The sequence below is a fragment of the Dermochelys coriacea genome, chromosome 11, assembly GCF_009764565.3.
Source record: "Dermochelys coriacea isolate rDerCor1 chromosome 11, rDerCor1.pri.v4, whole genome shotgun sequence".
In the NCBI taxonomy this organism is placed as follows: domain Eukaryota; kingdom Metazoa; phylum Chordata; order Testudines; family Dermochelyidae; genus Dermochelys; species Dermochelys coriacea.
Window position 1 is genome coordinate 19,030,316 of NC_050078.2, and position 23,235 is coordinate 19,053,550.

General features: G+C 40.8%; 1 protein-coding gene across 22 annotated transcripts in view; it reads left to right on the forward strand.

The window, feature by feature from the left end:
- The window catches only part of R3HDM1 (R3H domain containing 1), a 177,473-nt gene that overhangs the window by 44,899 nt on the left and 109,339 nt on the right, over nt 1-23,235 (forward strand). For 21 of the 22 annotated variants that reach the window (XM_043505053.1, XM_043505049.1, XM_038421246.2 and 18 more), the window contains exons 2-3: nt 16,182-16,390; nt 17,370-17,580. The exons of the other annotated variant lie outside the window; for it this stretch is intronic. In XM_043505053.1, the coding sequence (XP_043360988.1) occupies nt 17,410-17,580 (171 nt within the window). In that variant the 5' untranslated portion in view covers nt 16,182-16,390; nt 17,370-17,409. The remainder of the gene's footprint in view (nt 1-16,181; nt 16,391-17,369; nt 17,581-23,235) is intronic. 22 annotated transcript variants of the gene reach the window in all.

A 23,235-nucleotide genomic window follows, 5' to 3' on the forward strand; every position in this document is an offset into this window, starting at 1 on the left:
AGGTATTGCACATTGCAGTATGGTACCCTGTTTGTTTTTGTGATGTGGTCTTATAGCTGGTATGTTTCATGGAAAAGGTGGCTTTTCAAAAGTTTTTTTCTTGAAGGTGACTGGGAGGTTACACGTATTGAGCAGTATGAAAAGTTGTGATTAGGCAAAGGGAAAAAAAGGAGCAGTTACAGAAAGAAGGGTAGTGTGTAGGTGATAAGACAGTGTAGGAGATTAGAACAGAACTATGCAGGGGTAAAGTTATGGATTGCTTGGAATATGCAAAGTGGTTTGAATTTTGTAACAGAAAAATGAAAGCTGCTGCAGAGATGATACATGGAGCTGTGTGGAAGATGCTAAACAGGAAATAAGATTTTGGCAGCAGTATTTCTGGTGGGAAAGAGAAGGTGGCAGTAGGGAATAACAAAGTGTGTTTTGTTGTGAGGCAACAGGGTAGAGAGAAATGGACAAGTGTTCAAAATACTATAGAAAATATTGCATGATTTACCTTAGTTTCTGAACATCACTACTTCTTTTATGATTATATGATCATATGCATACTTCTAACTTTTTTTTGTCACATCCTGAAACAGTTTAAGGTAAATCAGTGAAAACCATATAGGCTCAGTCATCCCAAATAGATGTGTGAAACTCTTTTTAAAATGGTTGTTAAAAATCTTTTGAGCTCAGTACACTACTTAAGATAAAATGATTTTCAGCTGCTATTTTAACAGTTTTCCCTATCCACACGTGCATGAGCCTGCCAGTTATCTGAAACCAACATTTCTGGAAAACTGTTTCAGGATCTGCACGCTCGCCACCCCGGGGGGGAAAAAGTGAGTGGTGAAATTCTAATGGAATTGGAATTTTAAAACAAAACTTGCCTTTTAAGATTAGTCTTTTATTTTATTTTGATAATTTGAAGTCCCCAACAAAAGTAGGAAGAAAGCTGTTCAGCTGCAAGACTGATGTTCTGATGGAACACTACAAATATCTGCCTTCTTCAAACATTGGTTATTTGGACTCAGAACTTCATTCTGTAAATTCACCAGCTAGCTACTTCTGTTGAAGTGCAAAGATGGAAAATTAGGACCATACAGATTCTAATCGCTCTGGAGGAAAGGAGCATGTTATTGTTTTTGGTGTTGTGGTAGCATGCTTCAATCAAGATAAGGTAGATATTTGCTAGATAATATCTAAGTACACACACAGGCAGGATCCCTGTCATGAAAATATTAAAAAAATTATCTGGAAAAAGTGCCTAGCAAACTGTTGGTACCACTCAAACAATAATAAAACACCAAAACACAAAACCTATTAAAGTTACTGTGCACATGTATTTTATTTTTGGTGCCTTCCAGGCAAGCTAGATAACAATCTTCTGAGTAGCAGTGGTGTTTGGGGTCACCCCTCCAAGCCCTCTGGCAGACTGTAGCCAAGAGTATAAAAGGTAGGGAGACAGCAGCAGCTCTCCAGTTCCTTCTTACTGCTTGTGGTTGCAAGACTGAAAACCTGTAGCATCTTGGCACACTATGCAAATAAATTCTTTCTGGTTAGACATTAGTTAGTTTAGTTTAGTTTTTTATTGTTTGTTTATCCCACTAGCCAAAAAAAGTGTGTGTGTGTGTGTGTGTGTGTGTGTGTGTGTAAAATTTACTGATGGCACATGGACCTGTAGACCTTGTTTGCCTTGGCTCTGGATGCGCCTGGATGTGCTTGAGTTCAAGTACCCAGCATTTAAGACCTGCCTTTTCTTCTGAACAAGCTATCCCTATCAAAAATGGACACTGTCTTGTCTACACTATGAAATTAGGTCGAATTTATAGAAGTCGGTTTTGTAGAAAGTGTTTTTATACAGTCGAGTGTGTGTGTCCCCCCCCCACACAAATGCTCTAAGCATGTAGTCGGCGGACTGTGTCCATGGTACCGAGGCAACCGTCAACTTCCAGAGCGTTGCACTGTGGGTAGCTATCCCACAGTTCCTGCAGTCTCCGCTGCCCATTTGAATTCTGGGTAGAAATCCCAGTGCCTGATGGGGCTAAAACATTGTCGCGGGTGGTTCTCTACATATTGTCAGGTCCCCCTTCCCTCCCTCTGTGAAAGCAAGGGCAGACAATCGTTTTGCACCTTGAGTTACCTATGCAGACGCCATACCACGGCAAGCATGGAGCCCGCTCAGCTAACGGTCACCATATGTCTCCTGGGTGCTGGCATACATGGTACTGCATTGCTACACAGCAGCAATTTATTACCTTTTGGCAACAGACAGTGCAGTATGACTGGTAGCCATAGTCAACGTAGTCCAGGGTGCTCTTTTAACCAACCTCAACGAAGTCAGGGGCACCTGGGCAATCATGGGAGTGATTCAGCGAGGTCATTTACCTTTTAAGTTTCGTCTCATGGCGATTCAGTCCTACTGGCAGTGCATTGTCTTTTAATCCGCGGCCAGCAGTCATACTGCACTGTCTTCTGCCAGTACCCAGGAGATGATGATGATAGCTAGCGGTCGTATTGCACAGTTTGCTGCCAGCAAGATGTATAAAGATAGATGAAGTGGCTCAAAACAAGAAATAGACCAGGTTTGTTTTGTATTCATTTTCTCCTCCCTCCCTCCGTGAAATCAATGGCCTGCTAAACCCAGTTTTGAGTTCTAACCTTGAGGTTTTGAGTTCTATCCTTGAGGGGGCCATTCTGTTACTTGCAAAGCCACCCCCTTAGTTGATTTTAATTCCCTGTAAGCCATGTTGTCAGTCGCCTCTCCCTCTGCCAGAGCAATGGCAAACAATCTCTTTGCATCCTTTTCCCTGGATTGCCCGAGCAGGAGCAGACGCCATAGCACAGCAAGCATGGAGCCCGTTCAGCTCACCACAGCATTTATGACCATTGTAAACACCTCACGCGTTATCATGCAGTGTATGCAGAACCAGCACCTGAAAAACCAGGCGAGGAGGCGACGGCAGTGCGGTCCCCCGCAATTTGGAGATCATGGTGTTTATGGGGCATGCTCATGCGGTGGGACGCTGATTCTGGGCCCAGGAAACAAGCACAGAGTGGTGGGACTGCATAGTGTTGTGGGTCTGGGATGATTCCCAGTGGCTCCGAAACTTTTGCATGTGTAAGGACACTTTCATGGAACTTTGACTTGCTTTCCCCTGCCCTGAAGTGCAAGAATACTAAGATGAGAGCAGCCCTCACAATTCACAAGCGAGTGGCAATAGCCCTCTGGAAACTTTCAACGCCAGACAGCTACCGGTCAGTTGGGAATCAGTTTGGAGTGGGCAAATCTACTGTGGGGGTTGCTGTGATGCAAGTAGCCAACGCAGTCATTGAGCTGCTGCTGTCAAAGGTAGTGACCCTGGGAAATGTGCAGGTCATAGTGGATGGCTTTGCTGCAATGGGATTCCCTAACTCTGGTGGGGCTATAGATGGAACACATATCCCTATCTTGGGACCGGACCACCTTGGCAGTCAGTACATAAACCACAAGGGGTACTTTTCAATGATGCTGCAAGGGATGTTTCACCAACATTAACGTGGGATGGCAGGGAAAGGTTCATGACACTCGTGTTTTCAGGAACTCTGGTCTGTTTAAACGGCTGCAGGAAGGGATTTACTTCCCAGACCAGAAAATAACCGTTGGGGATGTTGAAATGCCTATAGTTATCCTTGGGGACCCAGCCTACCCCTTAATGCCCTGGCTCATGAAGCCATACACAGGCATCCTGGACAGTAGTCGACTATAGGCTGAGCAAATGCAGAATGGTGGTAGAATGTGCATTTGGACGTTTAAAGGGTCGGTGGCACAGTTTACTGACTCGGTTAGACCTCAGCGAAACCAATATTCCTATTGTTGTTGCTGCTTGCTGTGTGCTCCACAATCTCTGTGAGAGTAAGGGGGAGATGTTTATGGCAGGGTGAGAGGTTGATGCAAATCGCCTGGCTGCTGAATATGCGCAGCCAGACACCAGGGCAGTTAGAAGAGCACAGCAGGAAGCGGTGCGCATCAGAGAAGCTTTGAAAATCAGTTTGATGACTGGCCAGGGTACTGTGTGACACTTCTGTTTGTTTCTCCTTGATGAAAACCTGCCTCCTTGGTTGACTCTAATTCCCTGTAAGCCTCCTGCCTTCGATCACAGCCTGCTTGCAAAGGAAATAGTCACTATCATTTAAAAAACATGTATTCTTTATTAATTGATTACAAAAATGGGGAGATAATTCACAAGGTAGCCTGGGTGGGGTGTGGGAGGAGGGTAGAGGGTGGGAAAAGGCCACTTTAAAACTTGTTGAATGCCAGCCTTCTGTTGCTTGGGCTGTCCACTGGGAGTGGAGTGGTTGGGTGCCTGGAGCCTCCCACCCCGTGTTGTGGGCGTCTGGGTGAGGAGACTAAGGAACTTGAGGAGGAGGAGGGAGGGCGGTTAAACTGGGGCTGCAGCAGCAGCAGTCTGTGTGATCCTGCTGCTGTTCATGAACCTCCACCAGACGCCGGAGCATGTCCGTTTGATCCCACAGTAGCCCCAACGTTTCCTCATGCCTCCTCTGATCTTCTTGCTGCCACCTCTCCTCATGTTCATCAGCCACCATCCTATACTGTGCTATTGTGTCCCTCCACACGGCTCTGTCAGTGCCAGACGACTGCATGAGCTCGGAGAACATTTCATCGTGCGTGTTTTTTTTTTCGCCGCCTTATCTGAGAGAGCCTTGGGGACGGAGGAGGGAGGCTTGAAACATTTGCAGCTGCTGGAGGAAAAAAAGGGAGTGAAGCATTTAAAAAGATACATTTTACAGAACAATGGGTATACTCTTTCACAGTGAATAACACTATTCACATTACATAGCACATGTGATTTTGGTACAAGGTCACATTTTGCATCTTGTATTGAGTGCCTGCGGCTTTGGTGTTAGAGATCACACACGCAGGGCCGGGCAACAGAATTCAGCTTGCAGGTGGCCATGGTAAGCCATAGTCTTTCGTCTTCTTCTGCAACCTTCATAACAGCAGCCCCCTCCTTTCCCATACCAAGCAAAGCCTGTTGAGATGGCCATTTAGTGCTGCAGTTTTCCTGTTAACGTGCAGCGGCAGAAACCAAACTAACCCCCTCCCCCCATCCAATTCTCTGGGATGATCGCTTCCCCCCCCCCCCCCCCCCACCACCTAGCTGGTATCAGGGAAGATCCCTGCTAGCCAAACGCGAACAGTTGAGTGCAAATGGCTCCCCCTTCCACCGCATGGCTAACTGCAGGGAGGATTTCTTTTCAGTCACTGGCAAACAGCTCAGGAGGAACAGGCATCTCTGAATGTCCCCTTAATCAAATTCCCCTATTTCAACCAGGTTACCATGAACGATATCGCTCTCCTGAGGATAACGCAGAAAGATAAAGAACGGATGTTGCTTGAATGCCAGCAGACACCGGGACCATACGCTGCCAGGCTTTGTCATGCACTGATACCAGATTACTTGCTACTAGCATGGTGTGGTAAAGTGTCCTACCATGGAGGATGGAATAAGGCTGCTCTCCCCAGAAACCTTCTGCAAAGGCTTTTAGAGTACCTCCAGGAGAGCTTCATGGAGATGTCCCTGGAGGATTTCAGCTCCATGCCCAGACACATTAACAGACTTTTCCAGTAGCAGTACAGGCCACGAATGCATCCCAAGTCCTCAGGGCTTCTTAATCATTTAAACGCTTGCTTTTATAACATGTATTATATTTAAAAAGGTACACTCACCAGAGGTCCCTTCTCTGGCTTCGTTAGGTTGGGAGGGTATTTCAGTCAGGGTGATAAGATCCTGGCTGGCGGGGAGAACGGTGTGCTGTGTACTCTCCCCAAGCTCATCATCGTCGTCCTCATCTTCCCCATCTGCAAAATCCTCAGCCATGGCAGAGAGTACGCCATCATCGGAGTCTACTGACGGGGGTGGGGTAGTGGTGGCGGCCCCCCCAGAATTGCATGCAGCTCAGCGTAGAAGCAGCATGTCTGGGGTTTTGTCCCGGAGCGTCCGTTTTGATTCTTTGGTTTTCTGGTATGCTTGTCCGAGCTCCCTTAAAATTCACGTGGCACTGTGTTTCGTCCCTGATGAAGCCTCTGTCCCTCATGGCCTCTGAGATTTTTTGCAACATTTTGGCATTTTGTCTTTTGGAACGTAGTTCTGATAGCACGGATTCTTCTCCCCATACAGCGATCAGATCCAGTACCTCCCGTTCGGTCTATGCTGGAGCTCTTTTTCGATTCTGGCACTGCATGGTCACCTGTGCTGATGAGCTCGCCTGGCCAAACAGGAAATGAGATTCAAAAATTCCCGGGGCTTTTCCTGTACACCTGGCCAGTGCATCCAAGTTCAGAGTGCTGTCCAGAGCGGTCACAATGGTGCACTGTGGGATAGCTTCCGGAGGCTAATACCTTCGAATTGCGTCCATACTAACCCTAATTTGAAATGTCGATTTCAGCCCTAATCCCCACGTTGGGGAGGAGTACAGAAATCTGTTTTAAGAGCCCTTTGTCAAAAAAATGGCTTTGTGTTGACGGGTGCAGGGTTAATTCGGATTTAACGTTGCTAAATTCATCCTAAACTCGTAGTGTAGACCAGGCCTACCTGCCTTTTTCTGTCTGAAGGAAATGCATATGCTAGGTAAATTCTCTATGTGCTGCTTCTTTTCAAAAAGTCCTCCTCAAGAACTCCAGGAAAGCTTCATTAACTGCTGAATGGGAGGAAAACTGGCCAGCTTGGCCAACTTGTCTGCACAAACATTTAGTTCACAGGAAGCAGGTGTGTAAATCTGCTAACCTGCTGTCTGCTAAGTGTCTATGGATCCTGCTGACAGGCACTAAAAGTTCTCTAGTGTGCTTTGACTCATGTTCAAAGTGGGGTAGATCCAAAATGCATTAGGAAACTTTTAGTGTGTGGCAGCAGGGTCCACACAGACACTTAGTGCACAGCAGGCTAGTGTAGGGGAGATGTATACCCTAGCTTACCACAAACTAAATATTAATGTAGACAAGCCCTCAGAGTGCTCCATTAAGCCAATGTTCCAGTCTGGGTTCCAGAGCACCTTCAGCATGGAGGAAGTCCCCACTCCTCTGCTACAGAGTTGGCCAGAATCTCTCTTGTGTCCTCTTCTCTATCTTCTGGAGAGGTCATAAGGAGTACCACTCCCATGGTGATCAGAGACACAGAACTCCCCTTTCCAGCCCCAAGCATATCCAGTATTGCAGGCAGTTCAAGATCCAGAATAGTTCCTTCTGACTTCTTGGCACCAAGCAGTCACCATAAGAACCCCACTCAGCCTCCAGATGCTATCGATGCATTTGGTACTGGTGACCAAGGATAGAAGCATCTGCCCTGTCAGTATAGGAGCACAAGCATTTTCCAGACCCTTCCATACCAATTTTGCAATTCCTAGGCACCAGGGGTTTCAGTCAGAAGGAGACATCGTCCCTTCAAAGAGGCTAAAACCTTTCCACTACTGACTGCATGTGCAGAGCAAGAGACCTCTCACCGCAAACCACTCAATTTATAGTACAAGGAGTCTTTAATGGTATTGGATCTACCCAAGCCTCCATTACTGCCTTCTGTGAAGAAATTGTTGGCCCCAGTTCCATTGCCTGCCCCATTACAGATTCATGACCTCCCCGGTCATCTAAGAGACCTGCTCCGCTGAAGCATATTATTTCTCTTTCTTGACTTTGGAGAACCTGGGAGAGAACGGAGTTACCTGTCTCGAATCCCTATGAACCTGGCTCCTTGGAGAGGAGTTTCAGAGACTGTTCACATGGAATCGGACATCTGGTCAACTCATGCATTCATGGTGCCTACCTCCAAGAAAATGGATGGCACTATTAAGTCTATTTCAAAGACTCCTTGGTCATGGTTTCTGTTTGAGAGGTCTAAGCAATAGAGATCACCAATGCAACATATGCATTGTGGGGAGTTCACTGGGCTGCCTTTGGATTTAGGGCCTCTGAGTCTCTTTCCCCTTTCCTCAAGGCAAATCTTCACATAAATGTTCTGGAATCGAACCATTTGGTTGGCATGCATGGCTTTCTTCTCAGTTCTTCATGGCACGATGTGGACAACACCATAGTAATGTACTATATCAGCAAGCAGGGAAGTGCTCACTCATCATCTTTCCCAGGAGGCAGTCCAACTTTGGAAAAGATGATCAATCACCACGCAGTCCAATTGCTCTCACCTTCCTGGCCTGCAAAACACCTTCATTGACTGTCTGAGTCTACAATACTGGGACAACCATGAACGGTTATTCGAAAAGTCATCTTTCATACGGGGTGCTCCCAACATTAGACCTGTTTGCCTCCAACCACAATAAGAAGTGCCTACTCCAGAAAGGGAACAAGTCCCTGCTCCCTGTTTGGATGCTTTTCTGATCCTAAGGTAATGTGGGCTAATGTATGCCTACCCTCCAATTCCCTTGATACTGGGAGTCCTCAGACAGGCCACAGACCTAATGACGATCCGAGCATGTCTCGGGCAGTTTTGGTATTCTAACCTCATGAATCTGTCAACACTGCCCCATATCAAACTTCTGATGCCCCAATATGATTATGCAGTTGAAGGGATAAGTCCTACTTCCAGATCTCAGAGTAGCAGCCATGTTAGTCTGTATTTGCAAAAAGAAAAGGAGTACTTGTGACACCTTAGAGACTAACAAATTTATTTGAGCATAAGCTTTTGTGAGCTACAGGTCACTTCCAGATCTAGTATCCTTCCATTGCATGGTCTGGAGCCTGGCTGGCTGACTGACAGATCCTGCCCCTTAGTAGTTCAAAGCATCCTAGCTTGTAGCAAAAAGGACTCCACCAAATTTACTTGTGCTGCTAAATGGAAAGGTTCTCTATCTCCTTTGGAAGAGCCACTGGCTACTATCCTGGACTATCTGCTTGCCTTAGAGCAGTGGTTCCCAAACTTTTTCATGCTGTACCCCCCCCTTTGGGCTACCTCTATTATGACCCAGAGGGGCTTGAGAGGTGAGGTGTCTTAACATTTTGAGTGGCTAACATGAATCAGATACTGCCCTGGTAGAATGGGAGGCCCAGGGGTTGAGTCCTGCCCTAGGGGAGTGGGTCAGGTGCTGTCGTGCAGGGAAGGTCCAGGGACGAGGAGTTGTAGAGCAAGCCTACCCTGCTCTCACTCTGCATTGGCATCTCCTGCAGCTCCTGTGCCATATTGCTGGTCGGCTGTTGCTTGGCTCCCCACTCTGGGCTTTTTGACCTGCCCCGTGGTGCATGTGGTCATGTCAGTGCTGTTCAGGTTTGGGCTGGCCTCCGTGTAGCTCAGCACTACTCCTTGCTATAGGGATTCAGATCTGTTGCCTCATTTGATAGAGCTGTCCTGCAGTCCTTGTTTCAGTAGACTCATTGTACCTACCTCCAGGACACAAGTTACTTCTTTTGAGTCATCAGAAGTGGAAGTTGAAGAAAGAGTGGGTACTTTACCCTGCAGTAACTGCAGAGAAGGCAGCTTGAAAAACCACAGTTACTCTAGGGTAAGTGAACATTCTTTCTCAATCCAATCAATAGTAGTGCAAGAAGTTTGTGCAAATATGCTTTGCATCCATGAAGGAGTCCAGACTGAACTACCTTTGCCCCTCAGTCACATTAGCAAACTCTTGATTGGCTGAACAGCTCCAAATAATAACCTCTAGCTCACGCTTGCTTACTGCTTTCACTCAGACTCAGACCCAAGTATATCAAATTATGGTGAGTTTTTGTCCTACTTTGTTGGAAAGATCAATTAATTTAAGACTTTCTGGCTGGAAATTGGACAGCGATGGATGATCACATTCCTTGATGGATTTTGGGGATTTTTAAAAATATACTCAATTATCTGGTGGTGGTTTTCTCCCTGATGTGAGATGTAGATAAAATAGTGCTGCTTACTGGTACCGTTCATAAGTACATAAAGACCTAAGATTAACCAGAATCATCATCCTGGGACTCTAAAATGCTCTCTAGATGTCTTAGGCAATAAGACTTATAATGTACATAGTGTAATACATCCTAATCTTAATTCATTTGAGAAAGTATTAATAATGCAATATTTTATAATTCACCATTATTCAGTAGAACCTCAGAGTTACAAACACCAGAGTTATGAATTGACCAGTCAACCGCACACTGCACTTGGAACTGGAAGTATGCAATCGGCAGCATCAGGAACCACCCACCCCCTCCAAAAAAGTGCAAATACAATACGTATTGTGTTAAATATAAACTACTAAAATAATAAAGGGAAAGTTTAAAAAAGTTTGACAAGGTAGGGAAACTGTTTCTGGGCTTGTTTAATTTAAATTAAGATGGTTAAAAGCAGCATTTTTGTTCTGGATAGTAAAGTTTCAAAGCTATATTAAGTCAATGTTCAGCTATAAATTTCTGAACGTTTTGTTCAGAGTTACGAACAACCTCCATTCCTGAGGTGCTCATAACTCTGAGGTTCTACTGTATGCGTCTTTGAAATGTATATTAATAAATATTAAACTGTAATTATCAAATAAAAAAGGCTTCTGATATTAATGCAGTGTATAGTGATTTAACCTATCCTGGGTTATATTGAGCTTTTGAAAAGAGTGTATTTGTGTAAGTAGTAGTAGAGGTAAAAAGAGAAAAATTCATCCTGGATGTAAATCTTTTGAAGTCACTGGGGTACAGCATGGATAAATTTGCACAAAGCCTTCCAGTTGATATATGTAAAATTCTTACAGGTTTATAACTTTTTATTTATTTATTTATTTATTTTGCATCTGCATGCCTATGACTAAAGGATTTATCTAAGAAATCCTCAAAGCTGACTGTATTAATTTTAATTTATACATGTTCGTAAAGTTATAGTTTGTTATAGGGCCCAGATTAATACTCTCTCATCTCAATTATTAGACTCATTCTTGCCTCAAAAAATCTGAAAAATGAGCACATCGGTAGAGTCCATGTCCACAAAGCTCTTTCTATGTGCCAATATTTTGGAAAAGGAAGTAGATGAATCTGCATAATGCTGCGATATTGTATTAACTTTTTCTAACTGTATTGGGCAGTGTGGCATATTCTTTCAAATGAAGCAGTATTGGTGAGATCAAACAATCATGTTCAAGTATTTTATATCTACAAGCTGGATGATGATTCAAAGGAACTTGGAACACATGGCCTGCTAATATTGAGCTAAACAGAACTGGCTGCATCCTGCATCAAGGGGTTAATTTCAGAACAATTGTAGAATAACCCACATATTGGGAACAATGGGGAAGTAAATTAAGAGGGAGAACAAAAAAAATGTTAGCGTCCTAGACACTGACTTATAATGTACGGATTTGTCCTTGATCTCCAAATCAGTAGGCAAAAGCTATCCTAGTCAGGGTGCAGTAGAGTTTTGGTGCCCTCTGCTGGACTACTCATGCCACAGCTCTAGTTTCTTCTCTGCGGTTCCACATGGGGTAATGGCAGCAGCTTCTATTCTTGCACTGATCCTCCTGTTTCTGAGGGCTTGTCTACACTGGTACTTTACGGCACTGCAACTTTCTTGCTCAGAGGTATGAAAAAACACCCCCCTGAGCACTGCAAGTTTCAGTGCTGTAAAGTGTAGACAGTGCACCAGCGCTGGGAGCTATTGCCTTTGGGGAGGTGGGGGGGTGTGGGTGTGGTGTGGTGGTTTGTGTTTTTTTTTTTTTTTTTTTTTTTTTTTTTTTTTTTTTTTTTTTTTTTTTTTTTGAGCGCTGGGACTACACAAGCAGTTACTTTGGAGATTTATTTCTATCTCCGTAGTTTCTGTTGGTACAGTGTTTTTCATATCTTGTACTAAAGTACCATGATGTGTTGCTATGTATTGTTTAAGAGCTGTTGCCTTCTAGACCAAATTTTGGCTGCGCTTGTAATGGGTAAAAAGAGTCCAATATATGATAAGTATAAGAAGGTATTTATTTGATTATTTATTAAGATGTGGAATTAGAAGGACACAAGGAGCTGTCTAACAGGATAAATCTACTAGGTCCACAAGCCTTTGCTTCCTTTTATTGTAACCCCACTTATCTTCTTATTTATATGTCTTCCTTAAAAATATGGTGTGGATTTTTATTCCCACAGTATTATGAAAAGTCAATTTATTGTTCAGGTGCTCCCTTTCCATTGCATTAGGGTACATTTTATTTTTTTGTGATGGTGTTAGATCTACACAGTTTTTTGTGTTTTTTTTGTTTTGTTTTGTTTTTCAGAACACAGATAATAGTGTACCATAACATAACTTTTCATCATAGTTTATGAAACCACCAAGATTTGCTTTATACATCTTGAAATATGTTTCATTGTCTAATCGCCTGATGTTGCAAGATGCTAAATGCAACCTCATCCTATGCTCAATGTCTAACTAAATGTAGTCAGCCTCTTGCAGGATTTAGCCCTCAGCATGGAATGACTCTTAAACCACATGATTCCAAAGATAATTTTCTAGCCATTTTTTCAATTCTTTTGAATAAACTTGTATTTATAACTAGTAAACAAACTTGTCTACTGTTTCTCATTACAGAGCCAGATTTACCTCCATCTAACACAAACCTGATATCCTCATTTTCTTACATAACTGATTTTTTTTAATACACTTATTATTACATGCTTAGGCATCAGACAGTTGAATCATTCATCTGAATTGTTGAGATGATTCAACTGTATTGTTGAGATGATTGTCTTTTCATTATTTGAATGCTTTCTTCTCTATCATGTTTGTGGATTATATTTTGATTTGGTGCTGGAGGTTTTGTTGTACTTACTATTTCAAATTTAAAAACTGCTGTTTTTCTTGATGAGAACTTATCGAAAGAGAGATGATGATAGAGCAGCAGTTCTCTAGGATTTGTAAATCCTGGCCAGAGTTCAATTGCTTTGTATTGAACAGAACGTCTCTTGTAGCCAAAATACAAGGTGGGTGAGGTCGTATATTTTATTGACCCAACTTCTGTTGATGAAAGAGACAAGCTTTTGAGTTCCACAGAGCTCTTCTTCAGGTCTGGGAAAGGTGCTCAGTGTATTGCAGCTAAATAAAGGTGGAACAGATTGTTAAGCATAAGGAGTTAACATATGTTACAGGAGACCACTCAAGATGAAGTGCATAATTATCACCTATGCAGTCTTAAGACAAAAAAGGGGGGGTTAGTGGGTTACAGATCATTGTAGAGAGACATAAAATCAGTGTCTTTATTGAGTCTGATTTTTAGTGCCTAGTAGAGTTATGAATTTGATCTCCCAGGCTCGTTCTCTGAAGGGGAGTTATGCAGGTTTCCTTTTAAGGACGAGGACTGAGAGGTCAGATATGGAATAAATGTTTTTTGTGATATGTGTTCACCCACAGGTGATAGGGTGTTTTTGTTTTTTATCATGTTTGTGTGAATTCATTTGAGAGTTCAGTGGTGGTCTGATTTTGCTCACAGGTGGTTGTTGGGTCATTTAATGCACTGGCTGATGTATACCCCATGTTGCGATGAGCAGGATAGGACCCATGTATGGTGGAGGAGTATTGATCATCGTAGCAGTGGACAAATGTCTGCAGGTTTTGCGTCTGTTTGGCAGAGTCTGGTGCTGCTTTGAGTTGATATATCCTGGTCTGTGGAAAGCTTGCTTCTGCTGGTGATGGTGGTGGGGTGTTTTGAAGGCCAGAAGAAGGTGTTCGGGAAAGATTTTTGAGGCTATGGTCCCCATTAAGTATGGGTTGTAATTGTTTGATAAGCTGTTTGAGTTCCAGTGTGGGCTGGTAAGTGACAACTTGGGAGTATGTTGGGTTTTTTTTTGTTTGTTTTTTTCTTCCTGTATTGAAGCAGGTTGTCTCAGAATATTTGGGTGGCCCAACCCATAATGTGATCTACTTTTCTGGTGGAGTGTCCTTGTTTGGTGAAGGCAGTTTTAAGTGTATTAAAGTGTGTATCCCAGATTTTCTCCTTGGAGCATGTTCTATGGTGTCTGAATGCCTTACTGTAAATAAAATTTCTTGTTCCGTTTGGGGTGATAGATGCATCTGTGGAGGAAAGTGTGGTGATCAGGATGGATTAAAAACCAATGATTTCAAAAAAATAAAAAATCAGGTTTTTTTTCCCTCAAAGCATTTTATAAAAAAAAATCAGATTTAAATAAAATCCATCTAAAGATAGTTTTAATTAAGATGCATTATAGCTCAAAGATATCTCATCATGGAATAGGGATTATAAATACTAATTCTATAGTAAGAGACAATATATTCATGTAATGTTTAAGAAAAGTTTTGTAAATGAGTTCCAATAGTTCATGGATTCGGGACCCAATCTTATGGGGTACCACAGGCTTCTGCATAGATTATTTAGGTTAATCTTTCTATCTCCCAATGGGACTCAGTGCTCAGTCTAGAAGATACCATCAGAGATGCTTAGTTTTACAGTTCTCAAACTGGATTTGTATCTCCAGAGGTAACATGCTTGTTAACAGCAAAAAAAAAATGTAAATGAATGAATATATAGAGGTGAGAAATAACAGACCTCAACTCTATTGTCTCTCTTCAAATTTGTGTACACAGGGTGAATCCCTTACCTCTCTCTAAAAGTTCAAAGATTCAGAAAGTTCAGTGAATAGAAGATTGTTGGGGGCGGAATAGATCTGGACAAGGAGAAGAAGTCTAGAGATAAATGTGAGAAGCGAGGGACATTTGCTTGTTTTTTTGTTAAAATGTGTTTCCTGTTGAAGAAAAAAAATCCAGAGTACTTAACGTTGTTGTTTAGGTGTAAATAAATTTAAATGTCTGTCTGCTGATGTTGTTGTCCTCCTAACGCAGCATATCAAGAAATCCTCCAAATATTAATGCTTAACTGTTGAACTGGAGATAGTTCACCTCCCAATGACTTCATAAATATCTGCTTCAATTACCTTTTGGTAAATGAAATAACCAAACAATCATTCATTTTCAGATATAGCTGTAAAATTAATCTGACAAGTTTTCAAAATAAATCCCTGTTTAAAAATGTATAGTGTTGTACCTTCTAAAAATGAAACCTACATATATCTGAGTTGTGAAGAATATGCATTAAGGTTATAACAACCAATCAGAATGCACTTTTATGTAGAAAACCATCGAGTCTTCCTGACTAATGATTTAAATCAAATCAACTCTGATGGTGGGTTTCTTGTGTATATATAGTCTGTACAGTTCTATTGTTGAAACTGATTGTGGTGTCCAGGAAGTTGCTGCTTGTGTGGGAGTGTTCTAGAGAAAATTTGATGGATGATGAGGGAGTTTTTGGTCCTCTGTCTAGAGGATGAAAGTATCATTGATATATCATTGAGTTTGTGGCACATTTTTCCATATGTGGCTTATGAAAAGGTTGATAAATCAGGGACCCATACTAGTACCCATGGCTGTTCCCATAGTTTGGACAAAGTGGTTTTGTTGAATTTAAAGTGTTAAGGGTGAGGATGAAATGGATGAGTTTGGTGATATGTTTGTGGTAGATATTTGAGTGTTGTCTATTGTCAGGTAGATATTTGAGGCAGGCAGTGATGCCATCTTTGTGAGGGACACTGATGTGTAGGGAAATGTTGTCCATGGGGGGCAAAGATGGCATTTTGTGGGAGGAAGTGAGTTGTGTCTTGGAGGAAACTGGCCCTTCATGGCTTGAGTGGTTATAGGATGGCTTCTGAGAGTTCAGATATTCCTTCAGTAAGAGTGTTATGGTGAGATATGAAGTCTGCCTTCGTTCACTGGTTTGTGTATGTTGGGAAGCATGTAGAAGGTACCTAGGGTGGATCCGTGGGGGATGATGTGGCCTTGTAATATGAATTGCATATGGTGCTTTTACAGGATTAATTCTGCCAAGAGTTGTACGAGTTTCAACTGCCAGTAACTATTTATATTTTCCCAAGTTTTATATTTATATTTGAAAATTCTTTATTACAGCCCAATTCCAGAAAATAGCTATGTGGCATAGGGACGTTACTTTTGTCATGGTGTAACTAGACATAGTGATATGTTTATTAAAACGACTTATTAATTTGTACTTTGGGAATTGCTTATAAATTGGTTTAAAAAAAATTACAGCTTCTTCCAGTTTAAATAAGTAGAACAAAAATGACAAAATTGAATGGAAATGAAAAATGCTAACTTTGTTTGGTTTTTAGTTTTACAAGAAATATTCCAAATTTTCATTAATGGAAGTTATCAATGGAACTGTTTTTATTGTTTTAGGCATCTAAAAGGGATGGTATTCTTGATCCAAGACAGTATAGTTCAATCCAGGATTCTACACTGGTGACAAGGACATGGGACTCCTCCTGCCATATTCCAGATGGTTCATTACAACTGACATCTTGGTTGATGACTGTGAAAAGGACCGTTGGATTATTTTATTTTATTTTTGTGGGCGACCACAATTCCAAATCTGTAGGATACATCAGGTAATAAGGAACAAGTATTGGATGTGACTGACATAAACTGTGCTCTAGATTTTTCTATTTTTAATTAAAATCCCTCAAATGTAAAAATAAAATCAATGTTTTAAATTTAAGTTCATTCTACCTAGGGTGATTGATTGATTTGATTTTTGTTTGTGTGTGTGTGTGTGTGTGTGTGTGTGTGTGTTTTGGATGAAGCGTAGATTTATTGTGTTCATAAGTTCCTGACAACTGGCATTGCAAGAAGTTGTGACTCGGGCAGGATGGTGACTTCAAATATTTATTTGAACTAAGGAATGTTTATTATTTTTGTACATCATCATCTAATGTACTGTTTCTCCACCATTGTAATAGTCAATGCTGTCTCTCTTTCTGGTAATTAAGAAATTTTGCAGTGACCAGTTTCATTACCTTTGACATGTAACGTCATATCGACAATTGTTCTTGTCAACTGTAGTTGACTGGGAAACTGAAACCTTCCATATTGTCTTTCAGTTTGTGAATCTTGCACGATAGTTCATTGTGTTGGCTTACTGACCCACCAGACCAGTTTCCTATAGTTTTTTCAAATCAACATTCTGCCTTTGAATTAGTGGAACTTCAATTTCTTATATGAGAACTGAAACCTGGTGTTGTATATGAAAACACTGATGTATAAGATATGGAAGAGGGAGTTAGTCAAGGATTTACCATGATACTTGATACATGATAGAATAAACTTTTAGTTCATGCCTTTTTTTCTTTTGTAATATGCACCCTATAGCATAAGCATCTGGATTAAGGTGATAGAACTAAAATTAATGCTCATTCATGATGACCCAAGACGTGAACAGGGAAAAAAATAAATTGGTGGGGAAAATATCCTTTTGGTGACAAAGTCTATTGAAAGGTGTGTGTGTGTGTGTGTGTGATTTTTTTCAATTAGTATAAAATTTCAGCTCTATAGAGTAAATATACATACTTTTTCTTTCTCCTCTTAAAGGTTCCTTATTTCCTGTAGAATTTTAAAGTAATCTTCTCTAATGAAGATGTCTGATACTGTTACTCTAAAGGATGAAACTGATACAATGAATGGTTCAGAGGCAGAATTTAAAGACACAACCCCAGTCGAAAACCTTACAAAATTAAGAAGCCATGAGCAGATTCAAGTAGAAAAGGATGAAAGTTGTACAGACAACAAAAATGATATGCCGGTAAGAAGTCTCTCTCCTTATTTTTCATCAGTATATTATGGTAAAAAAAGTTCTTTTTCGGCCACTACGTCTTGTGATTGACTAGGAAGTATATAATAAGTAAATGCCAAGCAAACTTTATCAGTTTTGGTGAATCTGGAGGATAAAATCTCCTCTACCACACCCACACCCTCCTATTTCTATCAATACGCATGCTTAATGGTCAGTTATTTTTGAATAGGTTAGAGGCAAACTGTGAGTTTCTCACTGGAGGAAAAACACCCTAGCCTTTTATCTGTAGTAGTATTTCCTTTTGAGCTCATTTGAACTTGTTGCAGGAAGTTGAGTTTTCCATGTTGTAGAGGGACGAGGCAACATCTTTATTTTGTTTTTATTTCCCCGTTGTCAGTCTAGACATTATTAAGTTGAGCATTTACTTTGTAGTGAAGTTACCATTGCTGTTTGTTTCTTTTTAAGCTGTTTTCCAGGTATTTTGTTTCACAGTTTTAGTGTTAAGAGTTGTGAATAGGTTCTGGCATTCAATTTTATTTAGGCTGAGAAAATGCATGTTTTTAAAAACTCCATAATTTAACAAAACAAAAATCTTCTCATGAAGATTATTCTGGGTGAAGGAAGCTCTGGTGTCTGGTTCAACTATGCAAGGTGCTCTCATACAGGCCCTGTACAAGACTATAGTAATAATGTTGTGACGCACTTTAACTTGAGTTTAATATCCATTTAGCTTCGTCAAGACTAAATCCAGGGTTGGGGCATGGAGATAGCAAGAAAAAATAACATTTTTAAAATACAAACTGGATACCCTTCATCTCCCTATAGAACATGAGTAATATAAGCCATTACTAGTAAATTGGCCCAATACTAGCCAAACAAATTGCTAGCTGCTGTCATTGCTATGCTGGTTTGCCTAATCAGATATCCAATGGGGATCTGAGAGAAATAAATCTCTCTAAACAAAATTAAACACGCAGGCAGTAGAGTGAATGGTAAATATTCCTTTCTTACCACAGCATACTTTTAGTCTTGAGAAGCGGTGTTTGAAATTCAAATGATAGGTAAAATATCTCAAAACAAGCTGCTCTGCATCTTCAGGTCCTAGTCTAGGCAAATGAAAAGCCACACGTCCCCTCGTGTGCCAAAGACAATCCATTTGTATTTCTGTAGTCCCTAGAAGCCTTGTCATGGACTTAGGCTGGAGACTTAGTATCTGTCTTACTAGCTAGTATACAAATGCACAGCAAAAAGGCCCTGCTCCATACAACATTACAGCCTTGCTAGTTAATGTTTTTAATATTGATATTAAGTGTAGTGTCCACAGACAACAATCACAATCAGGGTTTTGTGGTGCTAGGTACTGTACAGTTGTATTCAAAGAAATGGTCACTGTCCTGAAGAGCTTACATTCTAAAATGATAGGAGGTGAGAGGCAACATATATATTTACTGTACATTCAAGAGCAGATGAAGACTAACTAGAGAAATTATTTGATGAGAGAATCCACTGAGACATACTCTGAGTTTTTTGCAAAGTAGTTTTTAGTCAAATGTTGATTAGAAATAGGTTCACTTTAGTTCTCTTATTTTGTTTAGCAAATACAGAGCTTCAGAGCTTTTTCTAGATAACACCTGTAAAAGAATTTCTCTCCTAAATTAGGTTCATTTTATACACTCCAGCAGCAGCTTGACAAAATTAAATCCCTTTGGCTAGGTTTCCAGACCTGAAAAGCTCTGGAAGGTGTGGCTTTCATGTCCAATCAGTTAGTTGGTGATACTGCTCCTGTGCTGGACAGCACAGAAAGCAACCCTTCATGAGGAATATATCACTGCTGGGGAGAGTCAGTCCTCTCACAGCATCACACTTGCTCCCTTGAAAACTTCCTCCCCAACTCCCATCAACCACTCATTATTAGGTAAAGTTGCCAGAATATTATTGCATGAAGAATAGTGATTACTTTAATGCACTCTCTACACTTGCTTTTCTTTGCTCCTTTCCTTCCCTAATATAGTGAAATTGACTCTTCCCAATTCTAGAAGCAAGTGGTGACATTTTGAAACAAAATATCCATGACAGTAGGGATCCCAATACCAGAATACATGAGTTGCAGTATGACAGTATAATTTATTTGCACTTTAAGCACAATTTTGTATAAGAAAAGTGACTCATCAGTTTCCTCAAGAGTGCCTGAATTGTGTTGCCTGTCTTCTCAAGTAGTGTATGAATAAATTAATCAAATGTAGTGAAAATCACTGGAGAAAACTGTTTTGGATCCATTGCTATGTTGTTTGTTTGTTTGTTTTTTACCGTTGGTAATTTGCTGCCCTTATGCCTTCATACCCTTTGCCTTCAGCTGCTCCTGCAACTCTCCCAAAGCTTTCAGGCTGCTTGGATGCAGCTGAGCTGCTGTAAGATCTCTAGTGTAGCCGTGCTAAGCTGACAGGAGAGAGTTCTCCTGTCGACTGAATTAATCCACCCCCAACATAGTGCTCTCCCCCCCAACATAGTGCTGTCCATACCTGCTCTCAGGTCAGTGTAACTTTTATGTTGCTCAGGGGGGTGGCTGATTCACAACCCTGAGTGACATATTATGTGGTAGTGTAGACATATATCCTTTGTTCCTTCCATCATACTGGCCTCTTGGCCTAGAATTTGCGCCTTATTCTGGAGCAGCAATTAGTCTCGGTCCATTCAGATCCATTCTTAAAATCCTCTTCTCCGCTCAGCCTACAAAATTAATCTGCCAGCAAAATCACGTTGTACATGTATGTATGTATGTATGTATGTATGTATGTATGTATGTATTTTAAAAAAATTAAAATTAATTTACTCCATGGCTTGTGATAAAGCCATTGTTTAGTTCATCTGTTTAGTTGAAGCGCAGGAATTATGTTCTCCTCTGTTTAGTAGAGCACATAGCAAATTGACTGCTCCAATATATAACCATTTACATATGTTGTATAAGGGGCCCACTCATGATTGTAAGGATTTAGCATAGTGAAGCCTTAAGTTCGTAATTTAGGAAGGACAATCCACCTTTTAAATCGCCTTGTCCAATTTTTCTCTCATGACCCTCAAGTTGTTTTTAAACAGGCTTTGAAATGTGAGGCACTTACGTGAAAGAGCAGTTTTACAGAAAGAATCGTTTAGGATATTGTGCTTGGGTATGCTAATTTCTTACTGGTCAGTGAGTGAACTACTAGGGACATGTGCATCCAATATTTTTACTGTATAGGCTCAATTATTTTGAGGAATGGTATATTTTGTCAAAAGATGCTATTAACACATTTTATGAGTTGCATGAAAACTTGATTGTTCTGTTCTCCATTACACTGTAGCAGTCCTACAATATGCACCATAATAAAAGTAGTAATTATTTTAATATTTATTAAAAATGTGGTAGTGCTAGAGCATTCTGCTTTCCAAAAAAGAGACGACTCTCTCTGCCCTAAATAGCACATAAGTTATCACAAGATTTTTTGCTTGAATCCACCTTCTAGTCTATCGGTTAGAACATATGGCATTTTTAACCATTTTTTGCAAAATCATTACCAGGAATCATTCATGTTGGCTTATAGATTTTTACTGCATGAAACAGTCTGTTTTAATGTATCTTAAGGTTTTTATGTTGTACGTGGGTTGCAATCATAAACACACTGTCATCCATGCATTAAAAATAATTGTTAATTTGTGGATGTGATATTACCCTGTGAACAATCAATCACAGAAGTAACATAAAAACTCACGCTGCCACTAACAAAGAAAAAATGGGAATGGAAGGCTCTAGCTGTCTATTTGAGATTGGGGAAGGGGATAGCCTCATTGGGGAAACTGGTGAGAGAGGTAGTGGAAAGGAAGCAGTGCAAGTGGTGGAGGGAGAGCTTGTGCGAGGTATGGAGTTAGGGCACTTATGCATGCATTATATAAAATAGACAGACAAATTTTGTGTTGAAGATTTATAATTCCATTTTGGGGTTTCAGTGACTATGTAGATTTCTCAGTTTCTTGATTAGAATTAGATGAAGTTTTAGAAATCTGATTTTTAAACAAATATCTCTTTCTGTACCTGGACTTCATCCCTTCTCTCCAGCACTTATTCTACAACCTCCATCCCTGGGTGCCTTAAATACCTCTTTTTGTTTCTCCTTCCCTCATTTTCTACCTCTGACTTTTGTGTGTGTGGGGGAGGGGGAAGGGGAGCCTTTTCTTCTAGACTAATCTCAGGGCTCCATCTTCCATGCTGTTAAATGCATCTCCATGTATCCTCAAAACATAAATAAAATCCAATTTCACTGTCTGTGATTAAATAAATGAGACAGAAATGCCACCTATGCATTCTTACCACCTGGTTAGCGCTCCTCAGTGTTGTGTGGTATAACTTTCATGACCAATTTTTGCTTTCCCTCCCCATCCATCCCATGACGACATTCATGTAACACAGTGCTGAGTGCGTTAGAAATGTCTGTGAATAAAGTGCCTAAAAATGTTAATGTAATGTGAACTGCATGTCACTTGTGGTGTTGATATGTCTTAGCCTGTGTCTGCACTAGGAATGCCTTACTTGTTTAGGAATCCTAATATACTCTGCCAGTCAAATGCTTGTGCCGGTATGATAAAACCATTCTCCATGAGTGAAATAAGCTGACAGCTTTGCCAGCATAGCTGTCTCTACTCTTCAGACTTCTGCTGGCACAGTTAGATCAGCCAGAGAGCACACTTGTTCATACCCCTGACAGACAGTCATGCCTGCAGAAGTCTGTAGTGTGGACCTGTCCTTAGTCGCAGTGTCTTGTGGTTTGATTATGGAGAATTCATGTGTATATTTAGTCAAATAAGAGAATCCCATCTGTTACCTAAACTGATCTCTTCACCTTTTTATTATTGTTCTGTTTGTCAACATGGTATCGGCACTGCTATTTTCCATATCCACAATCTGAGAATTACCCTATACCTTCTTATTGCGTCCCCAGCACAGTAATGTGTATTGAGTTAAATCTCACATAAGCAGAGAGAAACAGACTGTAACTCTCTACAAGATGAGTTATTTTTTGGTGACCAATGTATTTGTATTTGTGCATTTGGATATCTAAATCTTGCTGTTTCCACCTGAAACTTACGGTAATTGTTACCTTCCATGCACAGTTGTATTTCAGTATCTTGAGACTTGCTTAACTTTTTAAAATGATGTTTGATATAGGGGCTTTAGCTAGATGAAGAAGAAAGTGCTTTCTAACACTGGCTATTTAATTTAGTTGTAATTGGTTATTGTAACTCTGCTTAATGAAATACGGAGTGCATTTATTGTACTGGGTTTTGAGGGTAACTTCCATGTTGGACTATGTTGTTCTTTTGGTATTATCGGTGCCTTTGAAAATGCAAGTTAGTGAGCTCCTTGTTTTATGGGGTGTGGTTTTGTGTTCCCTATACTGATTTATAGTTGCATATGTGTAACTGCTTTGGCTGAGCCTTTAAACCCTGAATACATATGGGTAAATGTGCAGATTTATTAAAAGCTTATTGTCGAAGGTTGGAAAACATTTCTAGTTTTGAGTGAATTTGTTTGATTACTTGACTCTAGTATAGGCTTGCAAGCTGGTCAATTGTCCGGTTATCTGACTATGGCCAAATATTGTTAGATATTCCAACGAGAATGGCCTGATGCAG